The 22,111-nt window shown below is 40.9% G+C and overlaps 1 protein-coding gene across 7 annotated transcripts in view; it reads right to left on the bottom strand.

Annotated features, from left to right (window-relative positions):
• The window catches only part of FMN1 (formin 1), a 502,692-nt gene that overhangs the window by 88,325 nt on the left and 392,256 nt on the right, over nucleotides 1-22,111 (bottom strand). For all 7 annotated transcript variants that reach the window (XR_009739072.1, XM_061430672.1, XM_061430670.1 and 4 more), the window contains one exon: nucleotides 17,853-17,945. Coding sequence is in view for 6 of the 7 variants with exons in the window: in XM_061430672.1 (XP_061286656.1) it covers nucleotides 17,853-17,945 (93 nt within the window). In the remaining variant the exon portion in view is untranslated. The remainder of the gene's footprint in view (nucleotides 1-17,852; nucleotides 17,946-22,111) is intronic.

Genomic DNA, 22,111 nt, shown 5'->3' with positions numbered 1-22,111 from the left:
TTACTACCTCTATCTTTGAGATGAGACAACTCAGCCTTGTTTGGATACAATAACTTTCAAGGTCAGAAAGGGAAAGGATTTGAACTCAGGTTTGTGTAATTCTAAAGCCAGCCCTCTTTTCACTACAGTCTCCCAGGAGACTACAACAGAAACAATAAGAAAACAATTTGAAAGAGATGCAAAACCCATCCCTTGAATCTTACCCAGGACCAACTAGCTTCATTAATTGCTGTCAACATGCTGGAACCTATTTCACCACATGAAGCTCAGACCAATTACTGTTAATGCCACAGCCATGACTACAAACTGGAAACCAATGCCAGAGGAAGCTTAAGTTTAAGAAAGCAGATGATCACGCACATATATTATGTTAGCAATTAGGCTTAATCCTAGAATCATGAAACCAAAGGGAAGATATTGAGGAAAGAATAGTGCCCTCCTGGGAAGAATAGCAATTTCAAATATATTTTTAGTGGATTTCCGCATTCAATCTATTTGAATATATTACACTCCCTTAGAATTATTATATTACAATTACTCATCCTACATTTCATTTATTTCAGCAAGGAACTGGGATGGAGTGATGATCTCAGTAGGCAGATGGTTTGTTCATTTCAGTGAATAATTTGAATGTCAACACGTTCGTAGATGATAGGGAGAGGGGGGAAGTGGTAAGTAAAAAAAAGGTCCTGGTGCCAGACTCTGAGATGGTGTGAGGATGTGCTATCATGGATCAGCACTTCAAGAAGCTAAGCACTTAGCTTTTGCTAATTTTATTAAAGGACATAAACTAACACTGCATATTTTCTATAGTGGAAAAACCATTGTTTATCCCTATTGAAAACAGTTATGATCTACTCAAATACACACTTTTTTTATTTGCAGAAGAAAACTAATAGAAATCAAAACTTGAATATAAAAACTGGTGGAGAAGGGTAGATACAGTTCTCAATTCAAAAGATTAATAAAAGGATCAAGGAATTAAATGATTACATTCTCTAGCTTCAGCTTGCAACCTTTCAAAGTCTCATCTTTCTCCCATCTGCTAGAAAGCAGAGTTTGAATGTTCCGGTAATTAACAGTGTTCAAGGATAGTTAAAATCATTTACTCTAGTGGTACTCAGTGTCATTTTCAATCACTTTTAGCCAGTGGAACAAGGCAATCAGACTCTTTGCGAGTCCCAGGGATGATGTGTTTGCAGTTCAACTTGGTGGCCACTAGGTGGTGATATTGTTGACTTGAGTAGCCATGAAGTTAGATCCACAAGGCAAGTCATATTTAATAGAATTATGGAAACACTTTCTATAACTAAAGTATAACTATAGACATTACAATTATAATTTAAAATGAAATATTTTAATATTATAGTAAAAATACACTACTGTAGAAAAAGGCTCAGGCATATCTGGTACCTGATTTTTCCTCTAATCACATATATCAGTTCAGGTCAGTCGCTCAGTCGTGTCCGATTCTTTGCAACCCCATGAATTGCAGCACGCCAAGCCTCCCTGTCCATCACCAACTCCTGGAGTTCACTCAAACTCACATCCATCAAGTCGGTGATGCCATCCAGCCATCTCATCCTCTGTCGTCCCCTTCTCCTCTTGCCCCCAATCCCTCCCAGCATCAGAGTCTTTTCCAATGAGTCAACTCTTCGCATGAGGTGGCCAAAGTACTGGAGTTCCAGCTTTAGCATCATTCCTTCCAATGAACACCCAGGACTGATCTCCTTTAGAATGGACTGGTTGGATCCCCTTGCAGTCCAAGGAACTCTCAAGAGTCTTCTCCAACACCACAGTTCAAAAGCATCAATTCGTCGGCACTCAGCTTTCTTCATAGTCCAAATCTCACATCCATACATGACTACTGGAAAAACCATAGCCTTGACTAGACGGATCTTTGTTGGCAAAGTAATGTCTCTGCTTTTGAATATGCTATCTAGGTTGGTCATAACTTTCCTTCCAAGGAGTAAGCATCTTTTAATTTCATGGCTGCAATCACCATCTGCAGTGATTTTGGAGCCCAGAAAAATAAAGTCTGACACTGTTTCCACTGTTTCCCCATCTATTTCCCATGAAGTGATGGGACCAGATGCCACATATATAGTGATCTACAAATTATTCTTAATGGAAATCAACCCTGAATATTCACTGGAAGGACTGATGTTAAAGCTGAAGCTTCAATACTTTGGCCACCTAATGCAAAAAACCAACAAACTGGAAAAGACTCTCATGCTGGGACCTACTGAAGGTAGGAGAAGGGGAGACAGAGGATGAGATGGATGGCATCACTGACTCAAAGCACATGAGTTTGAGGACACTCTGAGAGACAGTGATGGACAGGGAAGCCTGGTGTGCTGCAGTGCATGGGGTCGCAAAGAGTTGGACATAACTTACTGACTGAACAACAAATTATAACAAATAAAGCTTCATGTCCTAGGGAAATTCAGTTTATTTTCATTGCTTTTGACTTACTTTTAGAAAAGATGACAAGTTGAACATGATTTTCCCTCTGGTATGTAAGACCTTTTACTATACTTATTTATTATTTGCCATTATTTGATTTTGGAACTGCAGTTATTCGAATCATTAAGAAGTAACACTTCCGTGATTGATTCTCTGAGTTCCAGCCTCTGAACCTTTTGATCAGATTGTGATAAAATGCCTGAGAATATAGCAGTAGCTGACATATATATAGTGCCAGGCTCTGTGCTTAGCTCTCCACCTACATTATATCATTCAGTCCTGGGTTCCTATTGGCTGCCACAATTCTTCTAAAGCAAAATGAACTCAACAGAAGAAACAGACCTGTAGGCAGGTGGAGAAGGGGACAACAGAGGATGAAATGGTTGGATGGCACCACTGACTCAATGGATATGAGTTTGAGCAGGCTCCAGGACAGGGAAGCCGGGCATGCTGCAGTTCATGGGGTTGCAAGGAGTTGGACACGACTTAGTAACTGAACAAAAACAACAATTATTTGAAAGAATGAAGAGATCATTCCAGAGTTGTACATTATCTGCAAAATCACATATTATATAATATGTATTCTGGACAATAACTCCCAGAAGGCAGTATAGGTGTTAGGTTCTTCCAACATGAAGACAATAACTAAGTAATTCAAAGAGAAGTCATCTGATAGCAATTGCAATCAATCACTGATGAAAACCTCAATGATAGTTGTCAAGAATCCAAAGAGGAAGTGGTGGCTGAGCCAACAATTACACAAAGCAATTTATCATGAAAACACTATTATGCAAGAATGTAGAGTTCAATACTGATTCCATAAAATACTGAACTACTTGTCATTGCAATTCTTTCCTAAGTACAAATGAAACTTCTGTTGTTATTGCTGGTTGGGGTGGGAGGTGGGGTAGAGGGGGTTGGCGCCTAGAATGGAGTCTCTATTAGGACTCCAGGAATGGGAGTTGCTGGCATTAAACTATGGTGGACAAGTCTGCTATTTTCATATTTTTCTCATTTAGATGGTAAGAGAAAATGCTTATTTCTGGTTAGCTACCAGGGTCTTGGAACATAGAAAAAAGAAATTATTTTCCAAGTTATTACAATGGCACAATACCAATACTAGGATTAAGATCACACTGACCTTGAGTAAGTTCCTGAAATTCTCAGGCTCAGTCTCCTTACCTGGAAAGTTAGGGATAATAAAATCAGCCTCAAAAGACTGCTGCATTAAACGAAGCACTGTTTTAACTGTTGGAAGTCATGATGCATTCTGGAGATCAATCAAGATGGTGGAGTGAAAGGACATGGAATTCATCTCCTGATAAGAACATGTCAAAAATACATATACCTGTGGAGCAATTCTTACTGAAAACTAACTGGAAACTGGGAGAAGGACTACGTGCAAACAACCAAGGCTGAAAGAAAGGCACACGTGTAGTTGGGTAGGAAGTAAAGAAAAGTGACTGGGTAGGGAACCTGTACCTAGGGGATGCAGAGGGAAGTGGGAGGTTTCACAGGTGGACACCCACCCTGAAAGGGAATGGGTCAAGCCACAGACTGGATGCCCCACTCCTAGGGTCCTACTAGGGGAGAGGAGTCCCTTGGGCTCACTGGAGGACTTCTGGGATAACAGGAGCTTGGCACTGGATCTGGGGCAGCCACAACTGGGAATACTCAACTGTGAGATGCAGAGGCAACCTAGTCCCAGGGCAGAGCCCACTGTTGGTGCCTACTTGAGCAGTGAATCAGCAGCAGTCCGTATCTTTGACGGCGGACACTCTACCACAGCTCACTCCCCGACAACACACACTGAGAATCTGCTGTGGGCTCCAGTCTCCGGGCACTGTGGCTCCACGACAGGGTGCCAGAGACTAAGGTCAGTGACTGGCTGTGAGGGAAAAGGGGACTTGGACCCAAGACTGTGTCGAGTGGAGGGAGGGAAACAATTTAGGGCATCTACACAACAACAGGGATTCCCCGGTGGTGCAGTGGTAAAGAATCCTGCCAAAACAAGAGATATGAGTTTGATCCCTGGGTTGGGAGGATCCCCTGGAAAAGGAAATGGCCACCCACTTCAATATTCTTGCCTGAGACAGAGACCTGGTGGTCTGCACTTCATGGGGTCACAAAAGAGTTGGACACGACTTAGCAACTAAAAAACAACACCAGCACAGCATCAGAAACAGCTTGGACCTCTGTAGCTGACACGGGCTTAGAGCCTGCACGAGCCCCCCTTGCTTCAGCACTGCCCCTCTCTGAGGCAAGGGTCTCCATGCAGGGATGGGACACACTTAAAAGGGACAGAGACAGTGTGAGCCTGAACCTCAGGACTTCTGCTCCAGCAGCGTGGGATCCAACCCTGTCCCTAAAAGGGCAGTGAGGGTCACTGAGCAGAGGGGTGTCCTGCCCCATACCTGGTTCCAGCTCTAGCCCCTCCATCTCCAGCCACACCCTCTACCAAGGTAAGAGCTAACAGCACCCCCCAAGGAAAGACGAACTTGTGTCCGTGTCAAATCCAACTCTCCCACTGAAGGCATCGGACACATGCAGTCTGTATAGGGATGCTCTCACATAAGATGTGTGTAACGGTTTCACCTAAATACACAGAGGCAGAGAAAGTAAAATGAAAATGCAGAGGAATGGCTCTCAAAGGAAAGAGCAAGAAAGAAACCCCTGTAAAACAAAACAGTGAAATAGAAATAAATAATTTACCAGAAAATGAGTTCAAAGCACCGGTAGTAAAAATGTTAGCTGGATTAGGGAAAGAATAGATGTACAATGTGAAGATTTTAACAAGAAAGAGGGAAGCTTACCTATCCTACTGTACTGCCAAGAGTCTGTTATTGAATTTTTATAATTTTGCCAGTCTTGAATGTGAAAAAATGGAATTTCAAGGTAATTAATTTTGCATTCCTCTCCTTTTGAAAGTGTTATTTTTCATATGTTAAAAAAAGCAGTTTCTGTTCATATTATTTGTCTTTCTTTTTAATGGGTGCTGGTTATTTTTCTTCAATGTCTAGAAGCTCTTATATAGAAGGTAGATTGAGCTCTCACCTATGCTAAGAGTTGCAAATTTGGGGTTATGATGGATTTATTTTTATTATATTAAGAAAGTATGTGCTAGTTAATTATTATTGAGCTTTTAAATGAAGAATGGATGTTGAGTTCTGTCACCTGCATTTTTTTATCACCTAAAAGAGATAACCCTGAATATTCATTGGAAGGACTGATGCTGATGCTGAAGCTGAAGCTCCAATACTTTGGCCACCTGATGCAAAAAGCCAATTCATTGGAAAAGACTCTAATGTTGGGAAAGATTGAGGTCAGGAGAAGGGGGAGACAGAGGATGAGACGGTTGGATGGCATCACCGACTCAATGGACATGAGTTTGAGCAAACTCTGGGAGATGGTGAAGGACAGGGAAGCCGAGTGTGCTGCAGTTCATGCATTCACAAAGAGTCAGACAAGACTTACTGACTGAACAACAACAACAAAGAGATAACCACATGAGTTTTCTTGTTAGAGCTATTAATTGATGAATTGTATTAACTCACTATATTAGCAAGATGAGACTTCCCCATATAGTCTCATCTTTACATTCTGGGAATAAATTTCATTTGGTCATAAGATGTGCTGTTTTATTTAGAAGTTTTAAACTATCAGTTTTCTTTTTCTTGGGGGGGCAATAATTTTCAGGTATTTATATCAGTAAAAAGAATTTAGACTTTTTTGTTTTGCAAAACTTTTCATTGGAGAGAAAGGGGAAAAAAAGTTACTGAAAAGAGAATTTATTGGATGCTTAGCCAAAAAAGAAAATGAAATATTGAGGAAATATTGAGGAAATATTTGAGTAAATACTTGAGTAAATTAAATATTTAAAGGGGGTTGAGTGGAAGGGAGAAGAGAGGAGGAAGAAGAGGCAGAGAGTGGGTAGGGAGACGACAGAGAGGAGGGAGAAGAAGAAATACAGAAGCTGTTGGGGCATGAGGAAAATACATGCTCTTGACAGAAATTTCTGGAAAAAAAAATGGATTCAAATTAATCCTGTCAGATAAGAGTCTACTTGATAAACCTCTGATAAGGTTTTCTCCACCTTCCAAGGATTACTGCTCTGTTACTTCAGTGACCTGGAAATCACAAGACTGTCTTAATTCTTGGCTATCTAATGTTCTCTGGAGTCACCCCCACGGGTGCTTTTTTGAGTAGTGATGTATACAAGAACTCATTTTGGCCCATGTAGAGTATGTGTTTCCCCTGCCACAGTCCTTCCTTCTGGAAGTTCTGTAAAGAATATAAGAATTATATCCTTTCACAGGTCTGACGGTCCAGATCAGTGACCTGTCCTGATCTCTGTAACCTTAAAGTCTGAATATAGTGGCTCAGATGGTTTTCTTTCTATATTATGGGGGCTGAAGTGAAGAGATTACCTAATAACCTGCTCTTATTCCACAGTTTCCAGAGGTTCAATTTCAGCCTTTATCCATCTACTCTAAGTATTTATGAAAAAAATGGATATCTGCAACATAGAAAGATGCTTTGATATCCAGGAGACCTAACCACAGGTGTGTGATGTAGAACAAAAACGCATCTTACCAGATCCTGGCACAATTTACCAACACTAAAAGGACTTAAACAGGAAACCCATGTAGGGGGAAAAAAGTCTGCAGGCACTTTACAAGACACAGGTTTCTTTGTTCATTAATTAAAAAAATAATTATTAACACCTATTATCGGCCAGGCTAAGCCTATATTATATTGAGACAAGAAAATGAACAGAACCAGACAGACATAGTTCCAGCTATCACTGTGTCTGCAACTTAATAGATAAACCTTTTTGCTTTCAATGCTTAAAATCAGAATTATTGTTATTTTTTTTTAACTTGGTAAACTTATCTACTTAGTTTTTATTAGAACACAGTTTCTTGACATTAAGTGTATCTTTAATCTCAGATGGTCAAAGAACCTCAGAAGATAGTTGGATAAATTAAGACTAGCACAGTTCATTCAGATTCACTTTAAGATTCCACTCATGGATGCCAAGTAAAACTAATGGAGAATGAGATAAGGCCAAGTGTGGGAGAGTGTTGGTATTAGCACCAGGTTAGATTCCAGCCCTCCCTGCCAAAGCTATAAATACAAATGACCAATTTAACAGCATGAAAAGACCACCCTAAAGATCTATACCTGAGATCTAATCAGTTGTTCTGCGCCTTCTTTCAATTACAGGATCCCTGCCACGTTTATGGGGACTTTTAATACAAGCATCACATTTTTGAAGGCCATATCATTATGACCATGTTTGATCTGCGGGTGGGAAAACATGAGCTCAAATAACGCCTGCACAAGGTCACTCTGAACGGAGCTGTAAACTGGAACCAATAAGAGCCTACTGTGGAAAAGCAAAGCGAAGTCAGGGAAAGGGCTCAGACTGTGGAGGATGCAACTCTGAAAAGGGGTGCCATTAAAAGTACTTTCGATTCTGGGTGGAAAGCGAGATTAGTTAAGCACACGCTTTGTCAAACAACACTATTTAAGGGCATTTGGAGAAGGGAAGGATGATAAAAGAAAGAAGGACAAGCACATCATCTCCACTTGAGTGTGGCAACAGGATATGATTTACAAAAGAAAATTAAACCATCATGAGGGCAAAAAGAAACGAACTGCAGCTCATATGAAAATTAGCCTAACCATGAACCAACCGAGTCACAATGCATGCGTGTGACTCCTCAGGTGTAAAGAATGTAATTGCTTAAGGCTTTAGGAGAGATGAATCTCTAATAGAAAACTGGCTTTCCAGTCAGAAATACTCAAATACTACAGAAGTATAGAAGTATGTTTTCTCAATTATGATTATTATATTATACCTTGTACTCAGATATTCTGATACTCCAGGAATTTTTCATTCTCCATCCTTTCTTGGGGGATATCTCCTTCATTCCTATGATTTAAACTGCCATCCTCTGAAGTCTCACCCAATGCTCTCCTCTGAGCCCATATTCTATTTGTGTCTCAAATTTATGTCAAGTCAACGTGTCCAAACTTTATGCCACCGTATTCTACCTCAAGTGAGACTTCCAGATCAGTATCCAGCCAGTTATTCAAGCAAGAAAAAGGAGAGTCATTGTTTCCCCTCTGTGTTTGTACTTCTCATAGGTTATCCAGTTTTGTAACTTCTAAAAGCTTTATCAATATGTTTCTTCCTTTCTTATTTCTACTGTGGTTGCTTTTGCTCAAGTTCTTACAAAATTGCTCAAGTTCTTACCATCATTTGGCTGCACAGCTACAGAAGAGCTTGACAGACTGACTTCCAATTATTTACTATCCCAACTCTTTATATTGCTCTTAATTGCAATGTATTTCTTTAAAAATTTTTTTTTTTTTTTTGGCCATGGTGCACAGCTTGTAGGATCTTAGTTTCCCAACCAGGGATTGAACTGCACACTGCACTTTCATCAGGGAGAGTGTGAAGTCCTGACCACTGGACCACCAGGGAATTCTCTATAATGCATTTCTTAACAACAAAAAGCAAAATGATTCCAACACACCATCACAACAAACAAGCCCAACAGAACATGTCACTCCCACACACATAATTTTTCAAAGGGCTCTCACTTGCCCATAAGACAAAGTTCATATTTTTAAGCGAGTCCCTGAGATTCTCCTCTCCTTTGGGGTCTTGAGTTCTTGCCATATGCCCTGTGATACAATCACACCAAGTCTTCTGCCACTGCCCAAACAGCATGTCTTTCATCCTGAGATTTGCAGTGTTTTCCTTTGCCTGGAACACCCTTCATAATTTGTCTGCAGAGAATTTCTAATCTTTAATTTCCTCATCTGTACAACAGGGTGATAATAGTGTTTACTTCAGAGGGTTGTCATGAAGACTAAGTAAAATGATCTACTCCCCACAGTGCCCAGCCTACAGAAGCAATCACCAAATATTAGCTGTCACTGTCACTGCTGTCACTATCATCACTGTTATCTTTGTTTGGTTTTGTTTTCAAATCTCAACAAAAATATCTCCTTCGCTCAGTCTCCCCTCACTTACCTGGAACATTAATCATTCCTTCTCTCTGATCTGATATGCCTAACTATGGTACCTAACAGAAGCAGAAGATATTAAGACGACGTGGCAAGAATACACGGAAGAATTGTACAAAAAAGATCTTCACAATCCAGATAATCAAGATGGTGTGATCACTCAACTAAAGCCAGACATCCTGGAACATGAAGTCAAGTGGGCCTGTGGACGCATCACTACGAACAAAGCTAGTGGAGGTGATGGAATTCCAGTTGAGCTATTTCAAATCCTAAAAGATAATGCTGTAAAAGTGCTACACTCAATATGTCAGCAAATTTGGAAAACTCAGCAGTGGCCACAGGACTGGAAAAGGTCAGTTTTCATTCCAATCCCAAAGAAAGGCAATGCCAAAGAATGCTCAAACTACTGCACAATTGCATTCATCTCACATGCTAAGAGTAGGACACGACTGAGCGACTTCACTTTCACTTTTCACTTTCATGCATTGGAGAAGGAAATGGCAACCCACTCCAGTGTTCTTGCCTGGAGAATCCCAGGGACGGGGGGGTCTGGTGGGCTGCCATCTCTGGGGTCGCACAGAGTCGGACACGACTGAAGTGACTTAGCAGCAGCAGCAGCACAGGCTAGAAAAGTGAAAGTGAAAGTGAAGTGGCTCAGTCGTGTCCAACTCTTTGTAACCCCATGGACTGTAGCTTACCAGGCTCCTTAGTCCATGGAATTTTCCAGGCAAGAGTACTGGAGTGGGTTGCCATTTCCTTCTGCAGGGCATCTTCCCAACCTAGGGATCGAACCCGGGTCTCCCACACTGCAGGCAGATGCTTTACCGTCTGAGCCACCAGGGAAGCACATAAAGGTTGTCAACCCTGTCTTATCTGTTTGTTTGGGCCGCACCACGCAGCATGCAGAACTTCCCTGCCCAGGGACTGAACCCATGCCCCCTACATTGGAAGAGTGGAGTCTTTACCACTGGACCACCACAGAAGTCCTGTGAACACACTAGTAAAGTCATGCTCAAAATTCTCCAAGCCAGGCTTCAGCAATACGTGAACCGTGAACTTCCAGATGTTCAGGCTGGTTTTAGAAAAGGCAGAGGAACCAGAGATCAAATTGCCAACATCTGCTGGATCATGGAAAAAGCAAGAGAGTTCCAAAAAAACATCTGTTTCTGCTTTATTGACTATGCCAAAGCCTTTGACTGTGTGGATCACAATAAACTGTGGGAAATTCTTCAAGAGATGGGAATACCAGACGACCTGACCTGCCTCTTGAGAAATCTGTATGCAGGTCAGGAAGCAAGAGTTAGAACTGGACATGGAACAACAGACTGGTTCCAAATAGGAAAAGGAGTACATCAAGGCTGTATATTGTCACCCTGCCTATTTAACTTATATGCAGAGTACATCATGAGAAACGTTGGGCTAGAAGAAACACAAGCTGGAATCAAGACTGCCGGGAGAAATATCAATAACCTCAGATATGCAGATGACACCATCCTTATGGCAGAAAGTGAAGAAGAACTAAAGAGCCTCTTGATGAAAGTGAAAGAGGAGAGTCAAAAAGTTGGCTTAAAGCTCAACATTCAGAAAACTAAGATCATGGCATCCGGTCCCATTACTTCATGGGAAATAGATGGGGAAACAGTGGAAACAGTGTCAGACTTTATTTTTCTGGGCTCCAAAATCACTGCAGATGGTGACTGCAGCCATGAAATTAAAAGACCCTTACTCTTTGGAAGCAAAGTTATGACCAACCTAGATAGCATATTAAAAAGCAGAGACATTACTTTGTCAACAAAAGTCTATATAATCAAGGCTATGGTTTTTCCAGTAGTAATATGGATGTGAGAGTTGAACTGTGAAGAAGGCTGAGCACTGAAGAATTGATACTTTTGAACTGTGGTGTTGGAGAAGACTCTTGACAGTCCCTTGGACTGCAAGGAGATCCAACCAGTCCATTCTAAAGGAGATCAGTCTTGGGTGTTCATTGGAGGGACTGATGTTGAAGCTGAAACTCCAATACTTTAACCACCTGATGCAAAGAGCTGATTCATTTCAAAGGACCCTGATGCTGGGAAAGATTGAGGGCAGGAGGAGAAGGGGATGACAGAGAATGAGATGATTGGATGCCATCACTGACTCAATGGACATGGGTTTGGGTAGATTGCGGGAGTTGGTGATGGACAGAGAGGCCTGGCGTGCTGCGGTTCATGGGGTTTCAAGGAGTTGGACACGACTGAGTAACTTAACTGAACTATAGTACCATATTACATCAATTTCAAAATTGATGGAATTTTCATATTTCAGCATCTTTGATACTGGGGTACATCTTGGAATCTATGACAAGTCCTGGCTTAACTGGCAGCAATTTTTGTTTCTTTGGCCACCTGATGTGAAGAACTGACTCACTGAAAATATCCTGATGCTGAGAAAGATTGAAGGCAGGAGAAGGGGATGACAGAGGATGAGATTGTTGGATTGGCATCACTGACTCAATGGACATGAGTTTGAGTAAGCTCTGGGAGTTGGTGATGGAAAGGGAAGCCTGGTGTGTTGTTGTCCATGGGACAGCAAAGAGTTGGACACGACTGAGTGACTGAACTGAGTAGCACTTGGAATAATGTTGCTACTTATATTGAGTAGCATAGTAGATGACACCTAAACTTGTGATAACTGCCATAAAAACATGATTATCCAGGGTGGATAATGCATATTTATAGTAGACAGGAAATCCCACATTTTCTGTGAATCAATGAACCATCTCCAGAAGAAAGGGACTGCTATGTGGAACTCTACAGTAGCCAAGAGCTATTTCATTTGTATATACTGCAATATAGCAAGGACCCACCCCCTGAACCACAGACAGGCAGCCTGATGAAGCAGCAAGCTATCACCTCCTTCAGTTAAGCACTCACATCTGAGAGCCAAACAGCCAGATCCAGAGAATGAGTGGGGAGAGGCGAGTTTGTGATACTGGGTCCCAATAACCCAGATTCAATAAGCTCAGAGGGTAAAACAATTACGTGGAGAAGAGAATGAAGGAATATGGTGGGAAAGGCCAAGGGATCATGCTTCTAGACAGCTTGTCCAACTGAGTGCAGAGCAAGCCACAGACATAATTTTAAATGGTCTAGTATCCATGCTTTAAAACAAAAACAAGTCAATTAAGATTAATAATATATTTTATTAGTTTAACCCAACATAGGAAAAAATGCTATTTACCATGAAACCAATACAAAAAAGAAGAAATATTTTGGGGGACTGTCTTCAAAATCTGATGTATGATTGATTCCTATGGCACATCTAAGTTTGGATCAGCCACATTTCAATTGCTCAGCAGCTGCACGTGGCCAGCGCCTACCATCCTGGGCAACACAAATCTAGACTGCTTTTTTGACCAACTCAGTTAAGTAATGAGTCAACAGTAACAGGTATTTCAACAGCAGCTCTATTTCACCACATGATATTGGGAATGTTTAAGGTTTATTTTTATATTTTAAAATTCTTTTTAGAATAGTAATTTTCCTTCAAATTCTTTTCGTGTCTCATTTTGGCTGACTTTGTTTTAACCATAATTTGAGGTTATTCCTATGTCCTTCCCAACTGCCCTTCATTCTGCTGGATAAAGAAGAGGTGACTTCTTTATTCAATTATAGACCTTTCCCCAGTGAGTCGATCCCTGGGAGAGGGACAAGGGGTCTATGGTTCATCTTAGGGTTGTCAGCTTCTGTCACAATGCCTAACACATAGTGGGCTCTGAAGAAATATTTTTGAAGATGCATTAAAAGATAAACCAAGGTTGACAACAGCAGTTCTCAACCTGGGCTGCACGCTGGGATTACGTGGGGAGTTAAAAAAAAAAGAGTCCTGACGCCTGGTCTCGCCCCCAGAGATCCTGGAAGTAGGTCTGGAATTTGGCTTGGGTGTTGAAATTTTAAAAATCTCCCCCAGGCAATCCTAGTATGCAGCCAGGGTTGAGAACCGCTGCTCTAGGGCTTTCTTAGGACAGCTTACTCTGGCCACATCCTTGCTTTCTTGACACAAGGTTCAGTTTGCCTCAGCTCCATTCCTACTCTCAGAACAGATCATAGTTTCTTAAGAAACCTTGTAGAGAAGAAATTAGGACAGAATTCCCAAGAGTGATTTGCAAATCCTTTCCAAGGCATTGAAGAAGATTTTCAATGTTCTAAATCTATTCATATTTATATTTTTCCAACAAAAGGAATAAAATTCACAATGTAAGTGTTTTAAAATGCTGCTGCTGCTGCTGCTAAGTTGCTTCAGTCGTGTCCAACTCTGTGTGACCCCACAGACGGCAGCCCTCCAGGCTCCCCCATTCCTGGGATTCTCCAGGCAAGAACACTGGAGCAGGTTGCCATTTCCTTCTCCAGTGCATGAGAGTGAAAAGTCAAAGTGAAGTCGCTCAGTCGTGTCCGACTCTTAGTGACCCCATGGACTGCAGCCTACCAGGCTCCTCCGTTGATGGGATTTGCCAGGCAAGAATACTGGAGTGGGGTGCCATTGCCTTCTCTGTTTAAATGCTAGCTAATTTGAAAACATCATAAGGCCACTATAGCATACAGACTGATAATATCCAGGCATCCTCACTGCAGAATTTTTTAGATATAAAAGAACAGCAATTAAAAATAGAAATGGACAGCCAAGACATGGAAGCAACCTTAATGTCCACTGACAGACAAAAGAATAAAGATGTGGTGAGTGTGTGTGTGTGTGTGTGTGTGTGTGTGTGTGTGTGTGTATACTGTGCTTAGTCACTCAGTCATGTCCAGCTCTTTGCGACCCCATGGACTGTAGCCTGCCAGGCTCCTCTGTCCTCAGTGATTTTCCAGGCAAGAATACTTGAGTGGGTTGCCTGCCATGCCCTCCTCCAGGGGATCTTCCCAACCACCCAGGTCTCCCACATTCCAGGCAGATTCTTTACCAACTGAGCTACTCAGGAAGCTTACATATACACATATATACACATACATATACACACCATGGAATATTACTCAGCTATAAAAAAGTGAAAAATCCCATCTGCAGCAACATGGATGGACTTGGAGATAATTATACTAAGTGAAATAAGACAGGTTAAGACAAATATCAAATGTTATCACTTATATGTGGAATCTAAAAAAATGATACAAATGAACATATTTCTAAAACAGAAAGAGATTCACAGACAAAGAAAATAAAGTTATGGTTACCAAAGGAAAAAGGAAGGGCAGAGAGAGGGATAAATTAGTAGTTTGGGCTTAACATATACATTCTGCTGCTGCTGCTAAGTTGCTTCAGTCGTCTCCGAGTCTGTGCGACCCCACAGATGGCAGCCCACCAGGCTCCCCCATCCCTGGGATTCTCCAGGCAAGAGCACTGGAGCGGGTTGCCATTTCTTTCTCCAATGCATGAAAGTGAAAAGTGAAAGTGAAGTCACTCAGTTGTGTCCGATTCTCAGTGACCCCATGGACTGCAGCGTACCAGGCTCTTCCATGTCTACTATATACAAAATAGATAATAAGGACCTACTACATAGCACAGGAAACCTTACTGAATCTTTTATATTAGACTATAAGGGAAAAGAATCTGAAAAAGAATATAAATATTTATATATATATATATATATATATACACACACACACATACATACATACATTCCACCTGAAACTAACACAATACTGTAAATCATCTAGACTTCAATAAAAGAATTAAAAAAAATCCAGAAATGGGGGAAAAAGGAATGAAATTTAAGCACACATGACCTCATTTCAAGTTTCATATACATATGTCAAAAGTAGAAATTATTAATTTGAGGTCAGCAAAAGGAAATATTGTGTGCTCTTCTTTAGGCCATTTAGGCTATACATGAAATAAACATAAAGCAATGTATCATAGCAAATGAAACAACTAACAAAGGATTAATTTCCAAAATATACAAGCATCTCATATAACTCAATGCCAGAAAAACAAACAACCCAATCAAAAAGTGGGAAAAAAGACCTAAACAGACATTTCTCCAAAGAAGACATACAGATGGCTAACAAACACATGAAAAGATGCTCAACATCACTCATTATTAGAGAAATGCAAATCAAAACCACAATTAGATATGACCTTACACAGGTCAGAATAGCCATCATGAAAAAGTCTACAAACAATAAAAGCTGGACAGGGTGTGAAGAAAAGGGAATGCTCTTGCACTGTTGGTGGGGAATGCAAATGGATACACCCACTATGGAAGATGGTAGAGATTCCTTAAAAAACTAGGAATAAAACCACCATATGACCCAGCAATCCCACTCCTAGGCATACACCCCGAGGAAACCAAAATTGAAAGAGACACATGTGTCCCATTGTTCATTGCAGCACTATTTACCATAGCTAGAGCATGGAAGCAACCTAGATGTCCATCAACAGATGAATGGATAAAGAAGTGGTGGTACATATACACAATGGAATACTACTGAGCCATAAAAAGGAACACATTTGAAAACCTATTATACAGAGTGAAGTGAGTCAGAAAGAGAAAGATAAATATTGTATTCTAACACATATATACAGAATCTAGAAAAATGGTATTAAGAATTTATTTACAGGGCAACAGTGGAAAAACAGACATAGAGAATAGTCTTATGGACATGGCGAGAGGGGAGGAGAGGGTGAGATGTATGGAAAGAGTAACATGGAAACTTACATGGCCATATGTAAAATAGATAGCCAACCGGAATTTGCTGTATGGCTCAGGAAATTCAAGCATGGGCTCTGTATCAATCTAGAGGACTGAGATGGGGCGGGAGATGAGAGGGAGGTTCAAAAGGGAGAGGATATATGTATACCTATGTCTGATTCATGTTGAGGTTTGACAGAAAACAAAATTCTGTAAAGCAATTATACTTCAATCAAAAAAATAAATTAAAAAAAAGCAATGCATCTACTTTATAAATCACATATAAAATCTAATTTTAGCCATATAACTCATAAATGTTGGTATTACTGTCCTCAAAATGATACCGTGGCCTGGTGCCAGGACTCCCAACATATTTGAGGTTCAGCTGCGGCCAAGAGAGAACTCTGACTTCTGCTTCAACACAAATGAGACCTCATCCAGGAGGAGGGAGCAATGAACTCTGTACCAAGGGGCCAGCTGGAATGAAGTTTCTCTGACTCATGGACTGAGAATTTCCCTGCCAGTTCCCAAGGTGGTTTGGCCATACTTGATGGATTTACTCTGCTTAAAGGTCTTTTGTTGATAGTTTGGTATCATGTGGCCTTATTAATAAATAGAAATAGCATGCTAATAAACCACTAAAGGTTCCTACATGCATTTCCCCTGGCTTTTGAGCAAAGACAAAAGCCCCCTCTTACTACCGCACACTTTTTTTTGTTTATTTAGATATAATTGATGTAAAACATTAGCTTCAGGTGTACAACATAATGATTACACACACACATACACACACACACACACATAAATAGTGAAATGATCATCACAGTAAGTCTAGTTAACATCAGTCCATGTAGAGCTACAAATTTTGTGTGTGCGATGAGAACGCTTTAAGATCTACTCTCTTAGCAACTTTCAAATACACAGTACAGTATTATTAACTACAGTCACCATCCTATACATTACATCCCCCATGAGTTATTTCTTTTACAACTGAAAATTGCACCCCACACTTATTTTTGTTTCACATCATAAGTTGGATTTGAGAAACCAGAATAGGAAATATCCAAAAGGCATTAAACTTTCATACTCACTAGCAGGGCTCAACAAAAGTTCCCCAGTCCTGCCAAAACCATGGAGGAAGGAACATAATTCGGTACGATTTTTAAGTCAGTACTGGGTCTCATGTATATCACTTCCATCTGCTAACCCCTGAGGGCCGATGGGTGCCAAGTGATTGGATATGTGACATTCACCTGGCCCCAATTTTCCTTTCTGAAAAGGAATGGAAAATACAATACCAGTTTCCAAGTTGCTACGCTCATAAAACCAGAAAGATAATCACCACCCGCCTACACGACTGCATAAGCCTTGCATGGCCGTCACTTGTCAGTTCACAGGTATGGAGAATCCTCGGGGGAACCATCAAGAGACAAAGAGAAAGCTTTCCCTCGCGAAGTTTATAGAGACAGGAGTAATGTTAAAGGATTTAAACTATTACAGCACATTTGAAAGGTGATATAAAGGTTACAGGACAACTTCATCTACACTGCGCACAGATCCACCATGGGAAGATGGTCTATGGGATCCTTGGTGCTGCCGGGGCTCAGGCAGGATGTGCAGAGTGGTGGGGCTCAGAGAAGACGGGGGACAGGAGGACGTTTCAGAATGCCACATCTCCTACCTTTCTGGAAGAACTCTTCAAGGCTGTCCTTGAACGGCTGCAGATACTCCTTTGGAGACTCCTTACACACGACTGCCATCTGCTTCTCACTTGCTGTGAAGAGAAGGCGGCAGTCAGACTTCCTCAAGAACACAGATCTGCTGAACCCATGCTCTGTGCTCTGCATTAAGTGTGGAATCCTTAGCCATCACTATTTATCCAAATTACAGGGCAAGAAGCAAAACCAAAAAACAAAAATAATTACTCATTCTATACCTTTCTTCAGGAACAGGGAAATGCATCACCTTCAACCTTTTTTAATTTTTTTAAAGAAACGCAGCAAAACTTCCAACTTTGCACAGGTGAAAAACTCTGCTTTTTGGTCTCTCGAAAAGAGAGGCAAAAGCAATGTAAGGACTAGTCCTAGCAAATTAAGAGCCCAGATCCTCTTCAGATTCATAGTCCAAAAGCTTAAAATAGATGTTGCAAAAATTCCGAGGTCTTGAACCACCACACAGCATGAGAAGCCAGGTTGGGGAGGATCAAACCTCTCTTCACTTTTGTTCACCTACCCTTCGCATTAATATTTTACTAAATCATGTGAAATCATTTTAAATATGATTTACTACAGACAGGATATCCAGAATTTACCATATGTTGTTTTTTGGTAATCAAGAGCCCTCAGATCAGATAGTTTTCATTTGGTGACATGGAAACTACAATTACCTGTAACAAATCTGTCACAAAAGGCAGTTAACCCAGACAAGGGGCATTTCCCTAAGTTTTGATATGTTTGTACAGTGGCAAAAATGCATTGGGTAGAAGAAAAGGCTTCATTTCTCCCAAGCTAGAGCTGAGTCATGATCACTTTTGCCTGTCGGTCACGGCCATTACTGGCGTGCCATTGTTCAAGAGAATATATTAAAGCACCAGATATTCACCATAAACACATCACCATAAATGGTTCAAAAAAACAGAGAAAGGTATACTCTTGGAGGAATTTACAGAAGCACAAAGGAAGGTATTTTGGAAGAGTACGGTTAGAAAGGATGCCTTTATGTCGGGAAATCTGTATTCAAGAACTTGGTGTTTCCAAAACCAGCATCCCAGAATGTTTACTATGAACATGTGAAGTAATCCAGAAGCACAACAGCCCTGAACAGAAAAGGCAAAAGAGGTCCTTCGAAATTAGTTACTTGACATTTTCTCTTACAATATTGCCACCTAGATTGCTGAAATCCTAGATGACTCTGGGAGACTATCAGATTGTACTGCAGATGAAAGCATGATGGCAGGGAATTCTGTCAAGTTCAGCATCAGCTGCAACCTCAGAATCACCTCCAGGGATTCCCTCCTGGGATCATGAGGCTGATCACAGGACACGAGGGCCTAAATGCAGGCTCTTCCCATTGACATAGTTATTTTTCAAAAGTTTTTAATAGAGTTTATTTTGAATATCTATGATGAAGTATTCTGATAATCACTCTAGTGCTATCTAGGAAAACTTTGTCTGCTGGGATGCAAAGGTTCATTTCTTTTTTTTTAAATGATCCATCTTATCTGGAACAAATACCTTAAAACCAGTCCATCATTATTTCAAAACATTCCTCCCCCAACTCCTACACTTTTACCTTTATTTGTCAGTATGTCTGTCCTCTCCACAATACCTACTTAATAATTTTCTACTGTTGTATGATTTTCCTTTACCTCTTTGCTAGTTCTCTCCTATGAACCTAATACTCTACCAGTGTTTCTCAAATGTATGTTACATCAACATGTCCAAAATTTGTGGTGGTGGTTTAGTCGCTCAGTTGTGTCCAACTCTTGTGACCCCATGGACTATCGCCCACCAGGTTCCATAGGATTTTCCAGGCAAGAATACTAGAGTGGGTTGCCATTTCCTTCTCCAGGGGATGTTCCTGACCCAGGGGTCGAACCTGGGTTTCCTGCATTGCAGGCAGATTCTTTACCAACTGAGCTACCAGGGAAGTATGTCATTATATTTTATCCCAAGTGGGTCCTCTACATCAGTATCCAGCCAGTTATTAGCGCGAGAAAAAGGAGAGTTGTCCTTTTCTCCTCTGTTTTTGTATGTCTCATAGGTTACCTAGTCATGTAACTCCTAAAAGCTTTATCAGTACATGCATTCCTTTTTATATTTTTACTGTGACCAAAATGATAAGTACCTCCCCTCCCATCACTATTCTATTATCAAAATAATGACTTTGGGTTAGAGCTATCACAGAGAGAGGGAAGAGGGATAGTGTATATAGAGCTGGAAGAGGTGAATGTATTGTTTTTATTCTATTCTTTTTTGTTTTAAGGGAGAGGAGATCAAAACTTAACTTTGAAACTTAAGTTTTTTGTGGTCTCTATGGATTAAAATGCAAGATCATCCATTGAAAACAAAAAGGCAAAGGGACAAAAAAAAGATGAAACTAATGGATTCTTGTTGCTCATTCAAATGAATTCAAACTTCCAGCTGAAATTTAAGGCCTTTTCCTTTTTCAGCTTTATATTTTCCCATATATTTGACTAATGAGACCAAAATTACACGTTTCCAAACTATATCAACCAGTATTGCCAGCTCCATGCCTCCACTCATGCAGTTCTTTGTCCACCCTGCTCTCACTCCCTACATACTTTCTAGTGCATTTGATAAAATCCTATTCATCCTAATAAAGTTTTTCTGAGATGCCACCACTACCATAAAACCCTTCCAATCCAAAGTTTTTGAATCTTTTGAACATCTATCTTCCAGAGAGCATTTATGTTTTACCTTATATTATATTTGTCTATTTATATTAATCCCTGCAAAATCACCATGCAGGTTTCATTTACTCATCCCCAAACTTGTCCAGAGACCTCCATGCATCTGGCCAAAGCATCAAGATTCTTATGTGTAGGAAAGTGGAAAAAAAAATTTAGCAATTTTGACCCCGACTGAGTGAGCTCTCTAGGGACGTAATATGACCTCCTTGTCTCTACTTTTTCCTTCCTTCCTGGGGCTTCCCTGGTGACTCAGATGGTAAAGACTCTGCCTGCAATGCGGGAGACCTGGGTTCAATCACTGGGTCATGAATATACCCTAGAACAGTGAATGGCTACCCATTCCAGTATTCTTGCCTGGAGAATCCCATGGACAGAGGAGACTGGCAGGCTACAGTCCATGGAGTCGCAAAGAGTCAGATGCGACTAACACTTTCACTTTCCTCCCTAGGTACATCAACAGGTCCCAGTGAAACACTGTGACTGTCCCAAGCTGATGTGAAAGTGCTTAGTGTGAGAGTTGGACTGTGAAGAAGGCTGAGCACCGAAGAATTGATGCTTTTGAACTGTGGTGTTGGAGAAGACTCTTGAGAGTCCCTTGGACTGCAAGGAGATCCAACCAGTTCATTCTGAAGGAGATCAGCCCTGGGATTTCTTTGGAAGCAATGATGCTAAAGCTGAAACTCCAGTACTTTGGCCACCTGATACGAAGAGTTGACTCATTGGAAAAGACTCTGATGCTGGGAGGGATTGGGGGCAGGAGGAGAAGGGGACGACAGAGGATGAGATGGCTGGATGGCATCACTGACTCAATGGACGTGAGTGTGAGTGAACTCCGGGAGTTGGTGATGGACAGGGAGGCCTGGCGTGCTGCGATTCATGGGGTCGCAAAGAGTCAGACACGACTGAGCAACTGATCTGATCTGAAACATCTACCACTTCATGCTGGAAGGCACAGGAAAGTAGCAAAGATTATTCTCCTGATTGAATAGTTGTGACAGCAGACTAAGATGCAGGAGACTGATCAGACACACTTTGGAAGAGTTCTACTTTCAAGAATTGACATTTTCCAATGAACTTTTATGACCACATAAACTTTTCTGATGATACCAAGCTATGATTCTGAAGCCATATTTATTCTCACAATACAAATTGGGAGAGGGTTTCAAATTAAATGGTCTTCTATTGCATTCATATTCCAACAGTTTCATTTATAGAGAACTATGTTACATGAATACAAATAATATACAGTGAGGCAGGCCTGTATTTTGGTAAAAGGACATAACTGAAGCCAGGACAGTAATTTCTTCAAGGTTATTTCTTCCTAGGCAAAGCAAAGCCCAACATAGAGCTTCTTTTCTCAATTACACAGACAAAACCTCTGTCTCTGCCTGAATTAAAAGGGTTGATCACTGTGGTTCTCCCTTTGTGCTGGCTGAGATGACAGAGCCCATGGTGTCCATCAAACTCCCCAGATTGGCCAGGTAGTGGTGTGGTAAAAGGCTGGTGCT

This window comes from Bos javanicus, chromosome 10, assembly GCF_032452875.1.
Source record: "Bos javanicus breed banteng chromosome 10, ARS-OSU_banteng_1.0, whole genome shotgun sequence".
NCBI classification, from domain to species: Eukaryota; Metazoa; Chordata; class Mammalia; order Artiodactyla; family Bovidae; genus Bos; species Bos javanicus.
This window is presented reverse-complemented; position numbering and strand designations above follow the sequence as displayed.